At 51.7% G+C, this 19,915-nt stretch overlaps 1 protein-coding gene across 1 annotated transcript in view; it reads left to right on the forward strand.

Annotated features, from left to right (window-relative positions):
- Cdhr2 (cadherin related family member 2) overlaps positions 1–19,894 on the forward strand; it is a 23,133-nt gene extending 3,239 nt beyond the window's left edge. The window contains exons 5-31 of the mRNA XM_031358098.1: positions 123–212; positions 1,647–1,736; positions 2,285–2,410; positions 2,486–2,632; positions 2,718–2,793; positions 2,897–3,012; positions 3,113–3,346; positions 4,278–4,433; positions 4,516–4,677; positions 4,919–4,980; positions 5,584–5,827; positions 7,798–8,037; positions 9,463–9,532; positions 9,818–10,423; positions 11,113–11,184; positions 11,831–11,880; positions 14,116–14,264; positions 14,424–14,532; positions 16,213–16,301; positions 16,656–16,724; positions 16,817–16,894; positions 16,994–17,054; positions 17,138–17,262; positions 17,672–17,785; positions 17,866–17,943; positions 18,300–18,357; positions 19,680–19,894. Coding sequence (XP_031213958.1) covers positions 123–212; positions 1,647–1,736; positions 2,285–2,410; positions 2,486–2,632; positions 2,718–2,793; positions 2,897–3,012; positions 3,113–3,346; positions 4,278–4,433; positions 4,516–4,677; positions 4,919–4,980; positions 5,584–5,827; positions 7,798–8,037; positions 9,463–9,532; positions 9,818–10,423; positions 11,113–11,184; positions 11,831–11,880; positions 14,116–14,264; positions 14,424–14,532; positions 16,213–16,301; positions 16,656–16,724; positions 16,817–16,894; positions 16,994–17,054; positions 17,138–17,262; positions 17,672–17,785; positions 17,866–17,943; positions 18,300–18,357; positions 19,680–19,820 — 3,612 coding nt within the window. The 3' untranslated portion in view covers positions 19,821–19,894. The remainder of the gene's footprint in view (positions 1–122; positions 213–1,646; positions 1,737–2,284; positions 2,411–2,485; positions 2,633–2,717; positions 2,794–2,896; positions 3,013–3,112; positions 3,347–4,277; positions 4,434–4,515; positions 4,678–4,918; positions 4,981–5,583; positions 5,828–7,797; positions 8,038–9,462; positions 9,533–9,817; positions 10,424–11,112; positions 11,185–11,830; positions 11,881–14,115; positions 14,265–14,423; positions 14,533–16,212; positions 16,302–16,655; positions 16,725–16,816; positions 16,895–16,993; positions 17,055–17,137; positions 17,263–17,671; positions 17,786–17,865; positions 17,944–18,299; positions 18,358–19,679) is intronic.
- Positions 19,895–19,915: the final 21 nt, after the last annotated feature.

The raw sequence follows: 19,915 nt of genomic DNA on the forward strand, positions 1-19,915 counted from the left end.
GGAAATCCGCCTGCCTCTGCCTCCCAAGTGCTAGGATTAAAGGCGTGCGCCACCACCGCCCGGCATCTCCTGACATCTTAAGTCACATTTTCTGACCTCCCCCGGGGCTTTCTCATCTGCAGGCGACAAATGAAATGCAGGTGATTGTGGAGGACAGAAATGATAATGCACCTGTTTTCGTGAACACTGAATTCTCCACCAGCATTAACGAGGTATCCCCTGGTCTTAGTGGGGCAGGGCATGGGGAGAGATACCACTCAGCAGAGTGCGACCAGGAAGCTTATGTCTAAGAAGTGCAAGGACATAATGACAGGGCCCCTTTTACAGGCAAACACCTCAGATTAGAAATCTCTCAGGTGTAGGAAAAGTACGCAGAGAAAGGTGATTATCGCATGTTTCTGGAGTGAACATGCGCTGATTTAGACAGAGTTGGTGATGGCAATGTTACCCTGTGCCTTCTGTCTCTGTGTGACTGCCATCTCTGCATGAATGCCATCTCTCTGAGTCACTCTATCTCTCTATGTCACTCCATCTCTCTGAGTCACTCTGTCTCTCTATGTCACTCTGTCTCTCTATCACTGGCTGCCTGTGTCCTGAGGTGTGGGGCCCAGCGGCTCTGGCCCTGCGCTGTCTCACTGTCTCTGCAGCTTCTTCAGAAAGACTGGCCATTTCCCCGTGGTTTCAGCACACACTGGCCTGGTTTCTGTCGGGTCACTCTGACCCATGTGTCCCACCTAGAGACAATACAGAGGTCTGGGGTGGCTGGTCTGGGCTGTGACTCCTTCCTTAGCTAGATGGCACCTCGACTTTAACTGCTGTAACTGAGAGGGAAGAGGCTCTCCCAGTGCTGTTGCTTCAGTAACAAATAGAATATTGTCCCCAAATCTCCAGGCCATGTGGTTGTGAACCCCTTTGAAATAGGTTCAGGCATAAGATCACCTGTCAGGCCCCACCCACCACCCATGTTCTTGGCATCATCCTGGTTCCTCACATTACCTGGTGAGCAAGACTCCCCTGGGTATAGTCTCATAGTCTAGAAGCACAAGTGGTACCTAGAACAAGATGCAGTGAGGGATGCTTCAGAGATGCGAAATGCTATCAAGATGACAAGGCTGAGAAAAGAGTAAGAGAATCCCTACGAACAGGCTGCTTCTGCCTTCTCTGAGTAGGTGACATCCAAAGAGACCTGAATAGCAAGGAGCCTGCTGGGGGCTCTCCAGGGAAGAGATGGTCCAGATTGGGGGACAGCATTTACAGGGGTCCTCAGGCAGTGATGAGGCTAGCCTCAGAGGCTAGAGGATAGAATGTGAGGAGGGTAGAGACAGGCAGCAGTCTGACTGCTGAGGGCTACCGAAACTGTTTGAACCATGTTCTGGGAAGAAAGGGAGAACTTTCAGAAGCCAGACTATGGATGTAGGCTATAGGGCTACAGGGAGCCTTCAGGAACATCCGACCGGGGGAGAGGCATAGCCAGGCTGGGTTCTGCTCTCTCTCTTATGGCTTTGACTGTACATCTCAGGTTCATTGGGTGGGTGGGTGGGGCATCCTGCTGGGCGCTCTCATCTTAACCATCTGATGTCTCCCCTGAAGGCCCAGCTCAGGGTGGGGATGGGAGAAACACACGGGTGAAAAGTCCCTTCTTACAGACCCTGCCAGTCGGCTCCGTGGTGTTCTCCGTGCTGGCTGAAGACAAGGACACAGGGTTAGCCGGTGTAGTGCAGTATTTCATACTGAAGGTGAGTGTGCAGAGGTTCCTGCCGCCCAGGTGGGAGCCGGCCGCACTGTGCCTTACGTCCACCAGGGGGCAGCATCTTCACAGACAACCACAACCCTGGTTCCCCAGCCTTTCTCTGAACGCCCCCTTCCACCCCCCTCAACCCCCAACACAGAGAAGTAGCATTTTGCCTAGGTGCTGAAGGAGGACCCAATCCTTGCTCCCACCCGCTTCGCCAGCACTGTCAAGGCTTCCTGTAAGCTAAAACACTCATAGCTCTCAGGAGAGCTCAAGGCTCAGGGAGGACCTGGGGCTTGCCCAAGCTCACACATACAACTGAGGCATGTGTGTGTTTTTTGAACTTTTCGTACACCAATTAATAACTTAGTTTCTACCCACCGAGGCATTTATACCAGCCAAGGGGAGAAACCGAGGTTCTGAGAGCATACGTTACTTGGAGACATTTGCATTTCTGGCCAATGGGAGAGCCAGGATTTGACCCTATGTCTCTTCGAGTAGGAGGAGCAGTGATGTCACTGGGACCTCACCTAAGTGTCTTCTGTGTCACAGGTCATCCCCAGCACGGACAACAGCAATAATCTTTTCCGCATCCTGATAAACGGCTCTATTGTGCTGAATGACAAGCTCAGCTACAACAACAAGAGCGCCTTCTACCAGCTGGAGCTGCAGGCCTGTGTGAGTGAGGTGTAAGCAGAGCTAGAGGGCTCAGTGTTGTGGCACTGGCTCACAGAAGGCCTTCTCTCCCCTCAGGACTCAGGCGGAATATTGAATGACATGAACATCACCCAGTGCTCCCAGCCGGTTTTTGTATCCATCTCAGTGATTGATGAGCCAGACCTGGACCCTCAGTTTGTCAGGGAGTTTTATTCAGCCTCTGTGGCTGAGGATGCCACCTTGGTATGTGCTGGGGAGGTGAGGGTGCTGGGTAGCCGTGGCTGCCTGAGAAGAAGGTCAGATGCACTCACCGAGAGCCTCCTCCCAGGGGACATCTGTGCTGACTGTGGAGGCCATGGACAGTGACAAAGGCATCAATGACAATGTGACCTACAGCATCTCCAGTGAGAACCTGGCTGTCCCCTGGCGAGGGCTAGGGTAAGGCTGGGGTGGGGTGGGGTTGCCAGAGCCCCTGCAAACAGCTGCTGCCAAGTACCTCTCTCTCAGACTCCACGAGGCCTGGGTGGTTCGACATCAGGGAAAATGGGGTCATCTTCGTCAGTGGCTCCCTGGACAGAGAGCACCTGCTTCTGGACAATGAAGAAGTGCAGATACAGGTCACGGTGAGTGGGACCCCCCCCCCCCCTTCTCCAACCCTTGACCTTTGCTCTCGCGCTCTCTGAGCACTGGTCCCTGGCCTTTGGCTTCTGCTCTGTACCTCAGGCGACTGAGAAGAATCTCAACATCTATGGGCAAGAGGCCAAGGTGAGCATGTGGGTCACAATAAGGGTGACTGATGTCAACGACCACAAGCCGGAATTTTACAACTGCAGCCTCCCAGGCTGCTCCTTTAGCCCCCAGGAGGCCCAAGTCAACTTCACAGGTGATGTGGATGAGCACGCCTCTGCCAGAATCTCCATCGATGGTCTGACCATGGTGGCCTACGACCCAGATCAGGCAGGTGCAGGGGAGAGGGGAGGGGCACTGATGGAGGAGGACTGGGGGAGGGGAAGGTCACAGATGGGGAGGGAAGCAGCAAAGGGGGAGGGAAGGTGGGGAAAGAGAGGGATAGTGGTTGAGGTTGGTGTTGGCAGTGGCTTACAGAGCACATGGCAGGACAATGTGTGGGGTCCGTGGGGAACGGAGGTGGTAATGATGGGTGGCACCAATCTGCATATTGGAGGTGGTTGCGTGCTATTTGATGATGTTTGGGGGAATACTGGGTGTTGTTGAGCAGAGGCCTTGTGGAGTAGGGGATGACATTAGGTGCTAGGCAACAGTGGATGGTTGCGATTCTGGTGCTGTTGGCTCTGGGTAGCCTGCCTGTGGTCTGAGGAAGTAAGGAACCTTAGAGAAAGGTGGCCAGCGTTATGTTTAAAGGGATCTGAGTCAACTAGGAAGGAATTGCCATGGGAAGGATGTAAGTAAGTGACGGGTAAGACCACGGTTCACTGAGGCGATAATGGGTTGAGTGGAGGCTGCTCAAAGGTGACTGTAGGCTGGCGGGTGTGATGAGCAGTGGTGAAGGGCAGCTTTGAGAGAACAGGGTGGGATGGCGTGAGTGCTGAGTAGTGGTGGCCGGGAAGGAAGGAAGTCTAATGGGAATGTTTTGTGGGAGTGAGGTGAGTGTGGCTCTGTCTCTCTAGACCCTGAGACCCACAGGGCTGAGGGCAGTCCTCAACGGACGGACTGGGTAAGGCTGGGTTGGTAGAGCTGAGCAGCCAGCCCAACTTCCTAGGCCTGGACTACTGTCTCAGTCTTTTCTTACTCCCTCTGTACATCTCACTGGGTAGGGCTTCTGCAGAAGGCCTGAGCTTGGCGACTGAGGGAAAGACACAGGAAGGCGATGGCAGCGGCTCAGTCCCTATTATATCACTCTCCTTTACAGGGCGACAATGGCACCTTCCTGTTGTCCCTGAAGGGCCAAGATGCTGAAGCCTTCAATGTGTCCCCAGAGCGAGCAGCAGGGTCTGTCAGTGTGCAGGTAGTGGTGAAAAACTCAGAAATGGTGGACTACGAGAAGACGAAGGAGATGGTTGTGGAGGTACAGTGTGCCGAACTGCTGAGGGGTACAGATGCCATGGTCAGCTGGACCCCTGTACCATCACGTGCTCTTCTGTTCTCAGGTTGTGGCCACTGACTCAGTCAGCAACAACTTCTCTGTTGCCACGGTGACAATCCACCTTAGAAACATCAATGACCACAGGCCCGTGTTCTCTCAGAGCCCATACAAACTCACTGTGCCAGAGCACAGTCCAACAGGTTATCTCGTCACCGACAGCATCAATGTGAGTGATGTTGCCTGGATAACACTGGGAGAAAGCTGCTGAGCAGGGCCCGTTGATCTCAGACCATCCCAGACTTGTTTCATTCAGTGTCACCGGGTCCCTGCGAGTGTGCGTGGAGTGTCTAGGTGTGAGTGCAGATGTGGTGAGCTTTGGAGTCAGGATGCCCAGCAGCTGTGTCATATGGGTCGTGTGGTGACACAGATGGCCCTGTTTCCAGTGTTTTGCCATCTTTGCCTCACAGGCTACAGACCTGGATGGCGATGAATGGGGTCCTATCACCTACAGTCTGCTTCCAGGAAATGGGTAAGATCTTAAGATGGGCAGGGGTGGGGGAGTGGGAATCTTCTCTACTTTGCCATGGGGTTGGGGGGAAACAGCAGAGAACCCTGCAGAAATACAAAGTGCTCAGTTATGTGTCCATTCCAGAAAAACAAGCTGAAAAAAATCATTAGTTTTCTGTAACTGTAGTAAAATATCCAGGGCAGGATATTCTATAAAGAGAAAGGTTTATTTAGTTCTGGAGGCTCAGAGTCCCGGGGTGCTGTGCACTGTGCCCTATGAGGACTTGATAGTATATTGAATCACATGATAGGCTCGTGTATGAGGTGGAGAGATCACATGACAAGATAGGAAACCAGAGGAAGGGAAGGGGTGAGGGACGACTTCCCATAAGTTCCTACCTCTCAGGGCCCCTGCAACCCCTGACATCATCATACACTATGGACCAAAGTGTCCATCACACACTGGAGGCTTGAGGGCACTCACGTCTGGGCCAATCCACCATCATAAATATGTTGGAAATACTGCACAAGGTTCATTTGTGTGTGTGTGTTATCGTTTGTCTGAAATTCAAACGTAAGTGCACACTCTGTCCTTTTACTGACTAAATCTGGCCACCCTAAACAGAGCAGACCTGTTTTCAGTGGATCCAAGCTCAGGGAATCTGACAGTGAAAAACGGCACGCTGCTGGACCGGGAGAAGCAGGCCATGTACTACCTCATGCTGCAGGCCACCGACGGCGGAAACCAGTCTACCACCACCACACTGGAGATCACTCTGCTGGATATCAATGACAACCCTCCCGTGGTCCAAGGCTCCTACAACGTCTTTGTGCCAGAGGTGGATGGCAATGTCTCTGTGACCATCCAGGTGAGAGCCACACGGGACCTGGTAGGAGACCCTGGGGAGGGGAGCACGCCTCCCCTGCATGAAGTCTCGGACATCTATTTCCTCTTAGAAAACCAAGAGCTGTGGTCTTTATTCACAGGGTCAGCAAGGTACAATGAGCTAAAGGATCTACTGTACCCTGGGCAGGTCTGGTGTGGGACAGGCCTTTATGAACAAATCGCTCTTTAATATACACATTCCCAACTCATTCCAAAATGATTCGATGAGGCTTACTTAAAAAGTAAGACCCCAGCAAGGCGTGGCAGAGCACGCCTTTAATCCCAGCACCCCTGGAGACTCAGGCAGAGGGATCTCCCGGTCTAGAGAGCTAGCCAAGACTGCCAGGGCTTTGCAGAGGAAACCTGTTTTGAGAAAAGCAAAACAAACAAACAAACAAACAAACAAAAACCCAAGCAAACAAACAAAAACCAAGATCCAAACAAAGAACAAAATAACAAGAACTGGGTGGTCCTGTTGAAGGGCCAGTAATAGCATTAAAATCCAGAATGCAAAGAACACAGTTAAAGCATGAGGCTAAGAATGTCTCCTTTAGGCTGCCCCGGGGAGACATCTTGTGAGAAGGGACTTGTGGGTCCTCATAGGCTGTCACTCTGTCCCTCGGGGGCTCACGCTCCCTGCCGATGTTCCAAGGCTTTTCTGGCAGTGGCAGGGCCGTCGTCCAGATCTCAGTAGACTTGCTCCTTCTGGCCCCGGTACTGTGTTACTGTGTGTGTGTTTGCGTGTTTATGTTTGCGAGTGGGCGCGCACACCTTGGTGTTTTGTCTGTGCGAGGGTGCCAGGTCCTCTGGAACTAGCATTATAGACAGCTGTGAGCGGCAATGTAGGAGCTGGGAATTGAACCCATGTCCTCTGTCAGAGCAGCTGGGGCTCTTGACCTCTGGGCCATCTCTCCAGCCCCCTGGGAATTCACTCTGTAGACCAGGCTGGCCTTGAACTCAGAAATCCGCCTGCCTCTGCCTCCCAAGTGCTAGGATTAAAGGCGTGTGCCACCACTGCCCAGCTCGCTGTCAGCTCTTGTAGAGGACTCAGAGTTGGTTCCCAGTACCTGCAGAGTGGCTCACAACTATTGTCACTCCAGTTCCAGGGGATCTGATGCCCTCTTCTGGCTTCTGTGGGCACTGCACACAGGGAATGCTTATATCACGCAGGCAAAACACTCAGACATCTAAAATAAATTTTAAACATGAAAAAATACAGTACTGGGCTAAGGGTATAATTTGTTTGGTAGAGGGCTTGCCTAGCATGTGTAAGAAGCACTGGGTTCCGTTCCCATAAATGAGGTATGTCTGTGCATGCCTGTGATCTTAGCCCTCTGGAGGTGGAGGCAGGAGGATCAGAAGTTTAAAGTCATCCTTGGCTATATAGTGAGTTTGAGGCCAGCTTGGGCTCCATAAGACTGTGTCTCTAAATAAATAAATAGACAGATAGGTAGATAGATAGATAGATAGATAGATAGATAGATAGATAGCCTACCGTGTGTGTGTGTGTGTGTGTGTGTGTGTGTGTGTGTGTGTGTGTGTATGTGTGTGTGTGTTAACAGAGACAGACAGAGAGACAGAGAAACAGAAAGAGCATACTGGCCATACCAATTGTGGTAAAATCAGAATCTTTGTTTGGATTTCACACTTTTATATTTAAAAAAGAAAGTTGAGTCTCTGTATATACTCTCCTGTACCCTTCTCTGCATCAGCGTTATGGGAACTCCCTACTTCAGGTCTCCTCTGAGTGTCTAGCTCAGGTCCAGGTCTATACCATTCATTCAGCACTTACCTGGGAGATGGACAAGCTCAAGGTTGAGACCAAGAGCTTCTTGCTGGCTGTGCTCTGCACCTCAGCAGGAAGCCACGGCCTGTGGCCACTTAGACCAGTGCTGGAGGGAGAGGTTAGGCCTGAGGCCTATAGACCTGATTGGAGGCCAACTATGTCCACAGGCCCATGATGACGACCAGCCAGGCACTGACAACAGCCGCCTGGTCTTCAGCCTGCTGCCTGGGCCCTATAGCAGCAACTTCTCCTTAGACCCCAACACAGGGCTCCTCAAGAATGTTGGGCCCCTGGATCGAGAGGCCATTGACCCTGCCCTGGAGGGCCGCATCGTGCTGACTGTGCTCGTGGCTGACTGCGGCTCTCCTTCCCTAAGCACTGATGTCAACGTCACCATCACTGTGGAGGTAAGCCGGGTACCCCCACACGGCCCAGCTCCCCGGTTCTGGCACAAGCGTTACTTCCTGCCTCGTATAGCCTGGTCGATAAGAGGTTGGGAACTCAGCTGCGGAGCCTTTGGCAATCCTTGTCCTTAAGTCAGAGAGACTGGGGGAGAAATCAGCGTGAATGAATGGAGGTGTTCTGAAGAGGGGTCACCCGGGGAGGGCTCTCACTGCTTTCGCTCTGACAGCCAGGCATGGAGTCTTGTCTGGAACCATATAGACTGGTAGCAAGCAAAGGCCAGAGTCAGGTGAACCTGGTTCCAGTTAAGTTTCCTGCAAGAGAAACTTTCCAAGAGGTTTCAAATCAGGGCCCAAGCATGCTGGTGCACACCTATAATCTCAGTACGTGGGAGACTGAGGCAGGGCAATTGAGATCTTTAGCTCATCCTGGGCTATATCGCAGACCTGATTGAGACATTGAAGCAGATTTCGGATTTGTTGGCTTCCTAGGGACAAAGTGGAATACTAAAGAAAAAAGGAAGAATTGCACTCACTGAATTGAAGGGGTCCCTTTGCCCTATGGGCTTCACACTCTCACTGTGTCGGGAGCTACCCTGTTTTTACATAAGGACTGGAGCCCAAAGAAGTCAGAGGCATGAGAGAGGCAGAGCAGGGGTCTTAGGCATTCCCGTGTGAGGCAGGATGACCATGAGAATTCAGCAGCCTTGGTAAGGGATCCAGTGGTGCCTGTCTAAGAAGTCACCGTCAGGAGCCTAGGAGATAAGTTCCATGATGTGACCTCTATCCCTGGAAAAAGACAAAGGAGGAGAGAGAAAAAGAAAGACAAAGGGGAGGGGAGGAAGGAAGAGGAGTGAAAGTACAGCTATTGAAGGGCTAGGATTTCTCTTCCTAGGTCTCCCTCCTATGGTCGCGTAGACAAAACCGACAACCAGAGCACATATGTATGCCCACAGAGAAGGAAGGGCTGGGTTATTCAGGACATGCCCCAGGCACAAGATGGTACTGAGGAGAGCGTGGAAGACAGGGTTCCAGTACTGAGGAGAGCGTGGAAGACAGGGTTCCAGCTGTGCACGTGGGCAAGGATAGAAAGCATCAGAGTCCAGCTCAGACTGAGCACAGAGCTGGTGTCACAGGGCTGAGGGATGGGACCTCAAGCTAAGCCAGATGGGGTTACACGCAGGGATCCAGAAATAGTTCTGGAAAATGGACCTAGAGTCGTTCTAGGCTGAGGTCAGACTAACAGAAGGACCCCTTTCTGGAGTCTTTTGGAGGGTCGCCTGCACATCTGGAAGCTGGGCAGGGCTGTCTGAGGAATGCAAAATCGAAGGCTCTATCCGTAGAGATATTTCTGGGTTCTCAGACGGCTCTGGGGAAGATGGACCTGGGGCTGCTAGTGTCTCCAGGACCCAGGCCTGTCTCTCCCTTTAGGACATCAATGACAACCTGCCTGTATTTAACCAGTCCTCTTACTCGTTCTTTGTGATGGAGAGAGTTCCAGGTATGTGCCCTCTTGGCTGGTTGGGCCCACGTGTAGGCTAGCTGTGTAGATGGGAGAAGACTATGCATCCTAGCACCTTAGCTACATACAGGATGCTCCTGCAGGTATCATCCTCTGGCGAGGCAGAACTTAGGGGAAGGGTTCCCTGGAGGAGAGACATGTTCACATCCCATCTCTGACAGCAAACAGTAAGGCCCATGCTAAGTAAGAGCTCCATGATAGGACCAGCCTGGAGTGCCCAAGGCCTGCACAGGTGTCCCTTCAAACTCTGTCCTCTGTCCACAGGAGCACTGTTGGGCACAGTGCAGGCCTGGGATGCTGACCAGACAGTCACCAACAACCGCATCAGCTTCAGCCTGTCTGGGACCGGCGTCAACAACTTTATGCTCCAAGGCAAAGTGCTGGAAGGAGGGTGGGCAGAGGGTAGCCTCTGGCTGCTCCCTGATGTGAGCCTGGACTATGAGACCCAGAAGTTCTTCAACCTGACAGTGAGTGCTGAGAACCCAGGCCCCCAGGGCCTCGATTCCACAGTAAATGTCACTGTGGCTGTGGGGGATGTGAACGACGAGCCGCCAACCCTGGATGCAGGCTCCCTCCGGGGCATCTCTGTGGCTGAGAACGGCTCTGAGCATGGCCAGGTGGCTCAGGTGATAGCCCAGGATGTGGACACTTCTGCGTGGCTGAGGATAGAACTAGTGAATGTTATCTGCACCAAGGCTGGCGTTGATGTGGGCAGCGTGTGCTACGGCTGGTTCTCCGTGGATGCCAACGGCTCTGTGTACGTCAATCAGAGTGAGGCCATCGACTATGAGGCTTGTCACCTGGTTACGCTGGTTGTGCGGGCACATGACCTCGCCACAGATCCTGGCTTTGACGCTTACAGCAGCAATGGTGAGAAGACCAGCAGGGCTTTGGTTCAGGGTCTGGGGACCCATGTCAGCCCTTGTAAACCATGTCTCTGGCCATGTTCTCTCCAGGATTCTGTTCTCCATCTGTCCGGGGGGGAAGGGGGGTTGCCAGGGGGTGGGCTGTGGAGAGTGATAGCATGCGAACATAGTGTTTAGGGGCTTGCCTGGCAGCACCTACTGAAGGCTACCATGCTGTGAGGAGCTATCTGCAGCCTCATCCCATGCCACACAGGCATGAGGGCCACGTGAGCAGCAAGCACAGCATAGACCGTGGCAGGCACCTTAAAGCATTTGCTCATTTTACTCCCGCACAGCTCATGAGCTGGTGGTACCCATCCAACTTAAAGATGAGGAAGCCAAGGAACAGACTGGGTATGGGGTTTTTATTTTGTTTTATTGAGACAGGGTCTCGCTCTGTGACCCAGGCTGGCCTCATATTTATAATCCTCCTGCCTTGGCCTCCCATGTGTCAGTACTCCTGGCTCAGAGTGAGTGTTCAAATGACCAACTGACATAAAATGTATACATCACACTTATATATTAATATAGACCGACACACAGGTATTTATTTATACATACATGCATGCACACACACAACACACACTTTTAAGTGTGTTAAGAAAGCCCTGGATTTTGCTCAGAGCTTTGACTCACAGGACCTTATTTACCCAGGAAGCCTTCTCATCAACATTGAGGACAAGAACGACAATACCCCCTATTTTCTGCCTGACAACCAGACCTTCGGTGAGTGAATGTGGCAACCCCATCTTCGTCTTGTATCCACACACACCTTGTAACATGGGATTACCCTCAGATACACCCCTCCCATCTCCGTAAGGCCTCCCTAGGCCACAGAGAGATCCAGCCCACCTCTGCCCTGGATTATAGCTCGAAGGGACATCCGAGTTTTCCTTCCAGCTCTGTATCAGCTGATGGCTGGCTCTAAGATAGGTCTTTCCTCTTTGGGCCTCCATTTCCCCATCTGTACAATGAGAGCTGGGTGCCTTGCCAACTCTAGTCCCCCACCTTCCACCCCTCCGGGGACAGCTGAGATGGGGTCACTTTTGCACAGGGATTGGGGATGGGCTTGTGGAATGGACTCAGGTTTATAGCGAGTATTGGGCACTGCCCCAGCTGTGCTTATAGCCAGGTGGGCACTGCCCCAGCTGTACTTATAGCCAGGTGGGCACTACCCCAGCTGTACTTATAGCCAGGTGGGCACTGCCCCAGCTGTGCTTATAGCCAGGTGGGCACTGCCCCAGCTGTACTTATGGCCAGGTGGGCACTGCCCCAGCTGTGCTTATGGCCAGGTGGGCACTGCCCCAGCTGTGCTTATGGCCAGGTGGGCACTGCTCCAGCTGTACTGACCTCTTTCTGCTCACATTCATAGTGATCATCCCAGAGCTTGTGTTGCCCAGGCAGCAGGTGGCTTCTGTCCAGGTGAGTCCTCAGCTCCAGCCGTTATCTGTCACAGTAACTCCAGGGGACAAAACTAAAGGCTTCAGGCCTTTCAGCTGCCCTAAAGATGTTTTAACTCTAAGTCCGGGCAGCGGTGGCACACGCCTTTAATCCCAGCACTTGGGAGGCAGAGGCAGGTGGATCTCTGAGTTTGAGGCCAGCCTGGTCTACAGAGTGAGTTCCAGGACAGCCAGGGCTACATAGAGAAACCCTGTCTCAAAAAACAAAAAAACAAAACAAAACAAAAACAAAACCAAAAACAACCCCCCCACACCCCTCAAAAAACCCAAAAAAACCCTCTAAGTCCAATGGGCTCAGGGTAGCGTGGGCTCACACAAAGCCTGGGCTACGGCAGCACTTGCCCAATCGATGAATTCCCATCCTGCTAATTGTTCAATTTAGTATTCATAAAAATTTCATGACCAGAAGTACTACTTGTAGATTCCACTTTCCTGAGGATGCCAGAATTCTTGAGTGTGATCAGGAACCCATAGCCAATTGTAAATTAAAAGGCTTTCTTCTACTTAAATAGCTTTCCCAGCACAATTAGAGCAATGTTTTCAATTTGTTATGGTGATGGATGTGGGTGTATGTCTAGAAGGTGGCGCGCCATGTAGGGTGAGCCCTGAGGCTCAAGCTGCCACGCTTCCCTGGGATTAAGTTTCCCTTCCTTTCTGTGTGTATTTGAGACAGGTTCTGACCACGTAGCCTTGGCTATTTTGAAACTCACTATGCAGAACAGTTTTGCCTAGAAACCACTGCCTCTGCTTCTGCAATGCTGAGATGAAAGTCATAGGTTACTGTGCCCAGCTCAGTCTACCTTCTGACAAGAGGCTCCTGTGCTAGGCTTAGAAAGGCCTGGCCATCCACATACAGAGTTGATGGTGTCCTTAGGACAGGAATTCTCCTGGGGACAGCAAATTTCTCCTTCTAGATTCTTTCAAGGCTTAACCCAGTTAATTTCCAAGCCAACTGTGTGCCAATGTCCCAAGTTAGTCATGGCTTTGAATGGTTTTCTTTTCTATGCATGCACTGGAACACAAATGTTGGCAGGTTCACATGCTCCTGGGTGTGTATGCGTGTGTGCGATCTTGTGTATGTATGTGTATGTGTGTATATTTGCATATTCGTGCATGTGGTATGTGTGTGTGCCCCCCTCCCCCCCAGGCCCCAGGGATACCTGTGCCCACCTCCCCATTGCTGGGATTACAAATACATCCCACTGTACTGGTGTTTTTATGTGGGCTCTAAAAGCCAACCGCAGGTCAGGCCCCTGTGCCTGTAGGAGAAGCACTTTACTGACCAAACACTCGTCTTTACCAAACTGGTGGGGTTTTGTTTGTTTGTTTGTTTTGCTTAGTTTTGTTTTGTTTTTTCGAGACAGGGTTTCTCCACATAACAGCTCTGGCTTCCTGGAACTCACTCTGTAGAGCAGGCTGTCCTTGAACTCACAGAGATCTGCTTGCCTCTGTATTCCAAGTGCTGTGATTAAAGGTGTGTGCCACCACTGCTTGGGTTCCAAACCAGTGCTTTATTTTTTTTTTAAATTAATTCCTTTTTACAACCGGAAGCCCAGCCCTTCACCCTGAGCTTGAAGCCCTGTGTACCTGTTCCATTCTTTTTTAAGACACTGGAATGAATCCAGATGTTTGTCCCCCCTTCTTGTCCATTTCTGGTGCACTAGGAAATGTAGACTCACAGTAGTCAGCCTTGAAGTGAGGGCTTTAAAGAGAGGGTGCACACTGTAGGTGCTCTTGAGTTTAGCAAGGCTCTGATTGGAAGTGGGTGCGTATGTGCTTGGCAAGTTTCAGTACAGGAGGGCTTTGGGTGTTGACCTGTTGTATAGAAGCAGGAGGAGGATCACAGAAAGTTCAAGGCCATTCTGGCCTAATAGTGAGTTCCAGGCTAGCCAGGACTATTTAGTGAGACCTATAAAAAAGTAGATCTGTGCCAGGCAGTGGTGGCACACACCTTTAATCCTAGCACTTGGGAGGCAGAGGCAGGCGGATTTCTGAGTTTGAGGCCAGCCTGGTCTACAGAGTGAGTTCCAGGACAGCCGGGGCTACACAGAGAAACCCGGTCTCAAAAAAAAAAAAAAAAAAAAAAAAAAAAAAAAAAAAAAAAAAAAGTAGATCTGTAGTGCCACTGTAGCTTCTGATGGCAGTGGGAATGGGAGGCCTTTCTTGGCCTCTCCCCAGACATCCACTCTTGCTCTAGGCCAGAGACGAGGACTCGGGAGACAACGGAATCATCAAGTTCTCCATCCTGAAAGCAGATTTTGTCCGCAACGATGGGACTACCAACCCCGTCCAGGTCTTCCGGATTACCCAATCAGTGGAAGCTGGCCTGTTCACTGGCAGCATCGAGTAATGTGGTGATGGGTGCCTGGGTGGGTGGGGTGGGGTGGGGAGCCCAAGCCTGAGAAGGGGTCTCCATCCTGGAAGGTGTACAGGTGGTTTTTCAGTAGGACTGTAAGAACTCAGATTCCCTTACAGAATAAAGCCATGTCTTCACTTCTCTCATAGGCTGACGACCAACCTTGATTCTACTATCCAAGGCACATACCAGGTGACAGTCCAGGCTCAGGATCAGCCTTCTGTGGATCCCGCCCTGGAGACACAGACCACTCTGAACGTGAGTACCATTCCCTGCCTCTGTCTAGCCCCTGCTCTTCTCAGCTAGCCCCTGTTTGTTTGTTTGTTTTTATAGTATGTTGTTTTAAGACAGGTTCTCACTATGTAGCTCTGGCTGACCTGGAGCCCCTATGTAGACAAGGCTGACCTTGAACTCACAGAGATACACCTGTCTCTGTCTAACAAGTACTGGGATTAAAGGCATGCTTTACTGAATTTTTTTTAAATATATCTTTGTTTTATGTATGTGAGTATATTGTTACTCTTTCAGAGACATCAGAGGAATTGAACTCAGGACCTCTGGAACAGCAGTCGGTTGTCTTAACCACTGGGCCATCCCTCCAGCCACTTTACTGAATTTTTATCTAGAATACTTGTCATAGTCAGATGTAATCCTGTTATTTGGGGACAAAAGCAGGAGGAGCTTAAATTTGAGGCCAGCCTGGCTTCTACAGCAAGACCTGGCCTTAAAACAAATCATAAACCACACACATGTGCACATACATGTACACACACAGACACACACTGACATAGACACACAGAGATACACATGCACATACACAGACATACACAGACACACAGAGACATACACACCCAGACACACAGATAAACAGAGAAATACACAGACATACACACAGACACACAGAATACACATAAACACACACACAGACATACACACAGAGGCACGGTCAGCCCCACACCCTATACACAGACACACACAAACACACAGAGCTTCAGAAGTACACACAGATGCACAGAGATACACACAAACACATTTATAGACACACACACAGAGACACAGTCACACATACACAGAGACACAGATACACATACATTGACACACAGACATACACAGAGATACACTGACACACATATACACACAGGTACATAGAGATAAACACACACAGAGAGATACACAGACACACACACACACACTTCTAACCAATGGGGACTTTGTTGTTCTCAGCCACACATCAGAGTCAAGAATGACTGGCACACACATGGAAATTCAATTCCTGGTCCACATCAACTCTGTGAAGGACTTCTAACCCTAGAGATGTCACTTCTTGACCCAGAGTCCTCTTATTCCTGCTGGGACATTAAATCAGTTGTGGTCTTTTAGGGAGGGTATTTGTCCATCTCTACACACATGCACAAGACACAGTGTTTTAGCCAGCAAGTCCCCTTCCAGGGATGTTCCTGCAGATACACTGATGGTAGGAACATCAGGGTACATGAGAGCACCTGGTGGTGAGAAAACCAGGAAGAGGTGAGGGTGTGTGCAACTGTCACAGACACTAGATCACGTAGAGAGGTGAGGAGAGATGCCCACGATCAAGTGAGCGAGCAAAGACACACAAGGATGGCATAACCCAGGATTCTAAGCGTGTGGCCAAGGAAAACCACGCACGAGTTCATGGGATTATTTATAGCCAGACAACTCTAAGACAAAATCTCATGAAACTTTCATTATGATGGCCTCTTTAAAGTAAGCCCGGGGATCTGAGTGGGGAAGAGCCTGCTCTTCGTGTGCCCCTTTGTGTGTCTGAATCTGGGCTGCAGGTGAACGCAGTGTATGTGCTGTAGGAGTGGCTGTGTGTCCTCCGAAGCTTGTGCTGCGGCTGATCTTGTGGTTGCCCCATGTTTCTGACGTCTTCTCTGTCCGCCCCTCCTACCCTAGCTCTTCACTGTGGACCAGAGCTATCGTGTGAGGCTGCAGTTCTCCACCAACAAGGAGGATGTGGGTGCCAATGTGGAGGAGATCAAGGGGTAGGTCTGGGAAGAACAGGGCCTAAGGGGCTGGTCTCAAAGAACTAGATGAAATAAATACCTCTCTACCCCGTCCCTGATCCATACTTGAGCTTGTCTTCACCTTCGATTCTGTGCCTGTACCCCAAGAAGGCAGAATGAGACATGAACACAATGACCATTACAGTTGTGAAGTCAAGCACCAGAGAACAGCCAGGGGCCCAGGAGAGAGAACTGCCATTTCTGATTTTGTGCAGAGGTGTCGGCCGCTTAGTGAGCACACCCTTTCCATCTATACAACACTGCACAGCCCTGGCCACAGTCCAGTGCTAACGTCCCCACTCCAAATATCTGTGATGCCTGCATTCTTTGTAGGGCTCTTATCCAGGCGACCAGGACCTCAGTCTACGTTGTGACGATCCAGAACATAGACTCTACGGCTCGGTGAGTGTCCCCAGCCCCAGTGGCTGGGCTGAGGGAAACAACAGCAGTCATGAGGCTTGTGGTGTTCCTGGACTGCCATTTGTCTATTCCAGGGCCCGGGTCAGCTCCTACATGGATGCCTACTTCGTCTTCTCCAATGGGTCAGCCCTGACACTTACGGAGCTGAATGTGTGAGTGGGGCCGTCTGGGAGGGTGGGCAGGGGAAATCAGAGAGAGAAGCCTCCGGGGGAGGTCAGTGACCCTTGGGTCTAAGCAGGGCTCTGTGGCAGGATGATCCGGAAAGACCAGGACGCATTGAGGCAGCTGCTGCAACTGGGGCTGGTGGTGGTGGTGAGTGTGGGGGTGCTGGGAGGTCACAGGTGGGGGAGGGGTACGGCTCCCATAGCCTCCTGACCCTCCTCCCTCTTCTCCAGAGCTCCCAGGAGAGCCAGGACCCTGATCAGTCGAAGCTGCTCACCAGTGTCATCATAGGACTGGTGGTGTCTTTGGTGCTGGTCCTTCTGATTATGATTGCCGCCCTTGTGTGTTTGCGGAAGAGGTACAGCTTGTATTTCTCCCCGTGTCTCCAGCTCTCTCCTGGCCCCGATGCCCAGTGTGCGTGGGGTGGGTAGAGAAAGAGCTTGAGGTCAAGCCCCAGCTCCTTACCTGCAGAATGGGCTTGGTGCTAACTCCTCCATGGATTTGGTGTAGGCATGCTGAGCACCCCAAACTGTTGCCACACCCTCTCACCAGAACACAGGCAGTAGCTTCCCGAGCTTCACTCTGGCTATTACTTCTGCCTGCCCGTGTGGCTTTTGGCTGCACATTCCCTTGGATGTTGGTTTCTACTCCCTACATAATGCAACTAAAATCATCACCAGCCAGGCTCCTTGCGAAGCCACAGTTGAAGGCCCCCACTAGGCATTAGGCCAGTAGGTTGCAAATTTGACTTGTTCCTGGCTCCACAGTTACCACCGGAAGCTTCGAGCTATGAAGGCTGGCAAAGAGGCCCGGAAGACACCAATAGAGACGACAGCTCCAAGCGCCACTATCCCAGGGACTAATGTGTACAACACTGATCGGTGAGCGGGGGTCAAAGGGGAGCAAGAGACTTTGTAAGATGGCTGAGAGCCATGGCTGCTTGACCAAACTTTCTCCTCAGGGCCAACCCCATGCTGGATCTCCCCACCAAGGATCTGGGATTGGAGTGCCATTCCTCCAGTGACTTGGACTATGACAGGTGAATAGTCCAGCCTCTCTACCAGACTAATTGTTTGTAGAGGGGACAGAGGTGGTGGTGATGGTGGTGGTGATAATGTTGGTGGTGATGGTGGTCATGGTGATGCTGCTGCTGCTGCTAATGTTAGTGGTGATGGTGACAATGTTGGTGGTGATGGTGGTCATGGTGATGCTGCTGCTGCTGATAATGTTGGTGGTGATGGTGATAATGTTGGTGGTGATGGTGGTCAGGGTGATGATGTTGGTGTTCATGGTGATGGTGATGATGGTGGTGGTGGTGGCGGCGGTGGCAAGGCCACAGACTGGGAAGGCTGGGTCAGCCTGCTAACAATCTAAATTCAATCATTCCTCCCATAGCCTCAATTCCCTAGATGAGAACTCTGTGGACTTGGACACGGACAGCAAGGAATTCAAGGCAAGATATGGGAGGGGTCAAGGCAAGATGTAGTAGGCGGGGTTCAAGGCAAGATGTGGGAGGGGTCAAGGCAAGATGTAGTAGGCGGGGTTCAAGGCAAGATGTGGGAGTGGTCAAGGCAAGATGTAGTAGGCGGGGTTCAAGGCAAGATGTGGGAGGGGTCAAGGCAAGATATGGGAGGAGTTGGTTCCTGGGGCTTCTGGCTTGAGACTCTTCTCAGACAGGGCTGGGACGGGGTAGAGGGGAGGATGGGGTAGAGGGGGGTGTGGAACTCAGGGGTGGGACGGGGTAGAGGGGGTGTGGAACTCAGGATGAGTGAGGCCCAGCCCTGTTCCTCCCTAATGTGACCCTTGGTGGGCCTGAGAGCTTTGGGCTCTCAGTTCTTGTCATCTATAAATGGTAATCAAAACGCAGGCTCTGCGAGGCTGCCGTGGGCATTAAGCCAGAGCAAGCATGTAGTGTAATGGTAGAGCATTTGCTGAGGCTCTGGGGTCAGGCGCCAGCACCACCACCAAACAAACCAACAAAACTCAAACCAACAAGAGAAGGAAGAGCCCTGGTCCAAAGTGCGTAGCCAGGAACTGGTCCTGCCTGTTTTTAACCTCTGTATCAATGCTGGTGGAGTCAGTGAGGAAGAAGTCTGGACTCAGCAAAGGTAGCCAAGAAGGAAAGGAAGCTCAATAAAGGACCAGGGGGCAGGGGGAGGGGGTCACCGCAGGGGACTAACCTAGCTCAGGGCCTGGGCTCTCTCACCAGGGGGCAGTCACTGCAGGGGACTAACCTAGCTCAGGGCCTGGGCTCTCTCACAGGAAGGCATATCTGTGAGGAGGAATGTGTGGGTGATGGGCTGTGTCTAATGTAGCAAGGGAAGGGCAAGAGAAAGGACAGCAGAGATGTGTGCGTGTTTCTAGAACAGGTGGGGGATGCCAAATTCGAGCAGAATCTGTGTTGCACCAAGGACATCTGCAAGAATGGCTGAGCGGTTTACACCTCTCTCAGCAGGGAAACTATGGCTATGTCAGGGAATGAGAGGCCTTACCCAACACATGGCCTGCCCTAGGCAGGAACTGTGACAAAGCTGCTCTTTGGCCTATGACTGGTCTGAACACTAGAACACTGCTCTGCTGGGGTTAGGCAAAGGCCACAGATGACCCCCTAGGGCCACCCCACCTGTCCCACCCTTGGCCACCGCTGCCTCTGGCATACAGCAAGGTGACAGAGGCCCCAACAGAGTAAGCCTCAGAGAAACCCCAGCCGAGGAGCCGTCAGCTGTCCTAGGGTCCGAGAGCCTCATCTTTACCCTTCCCTCCTTGTCTCTTCAGAGGAAGGATGTTGCACACGACCCTCCTGAGCCTGACCCAGAGCCCCTGACTGCAGTACTCTCGGGAAGGTCGGCAGGTACGGGCGGGCAGCAGAAAGATCTGTCCTTCACCAATCCTGGCCTGGACACTACAGATCTGTGATGGAGCCCCAACCGTACTTAACCGGCTCAAACCCTACTATCTGCCCTCCCCTAAAATATAATATATGGCCTTGCTTTGCTCCTTACTTTCAATCA

This window comes from Mastomys coucha, unplaced genomic scaffold (genome assembly GCF_008632895.1).
Source record: "Mastomys coucha isolate ucsf_1 unplaced genomic scaffold, UCSF_Mcou_1 pScaffold7, whole genome shotgun sequence".
NCBI lineage: Eukaryota > Metazoa > Chordata > Mammalia > Rodentia > Muridae > Mastomys > Mastomys coucha.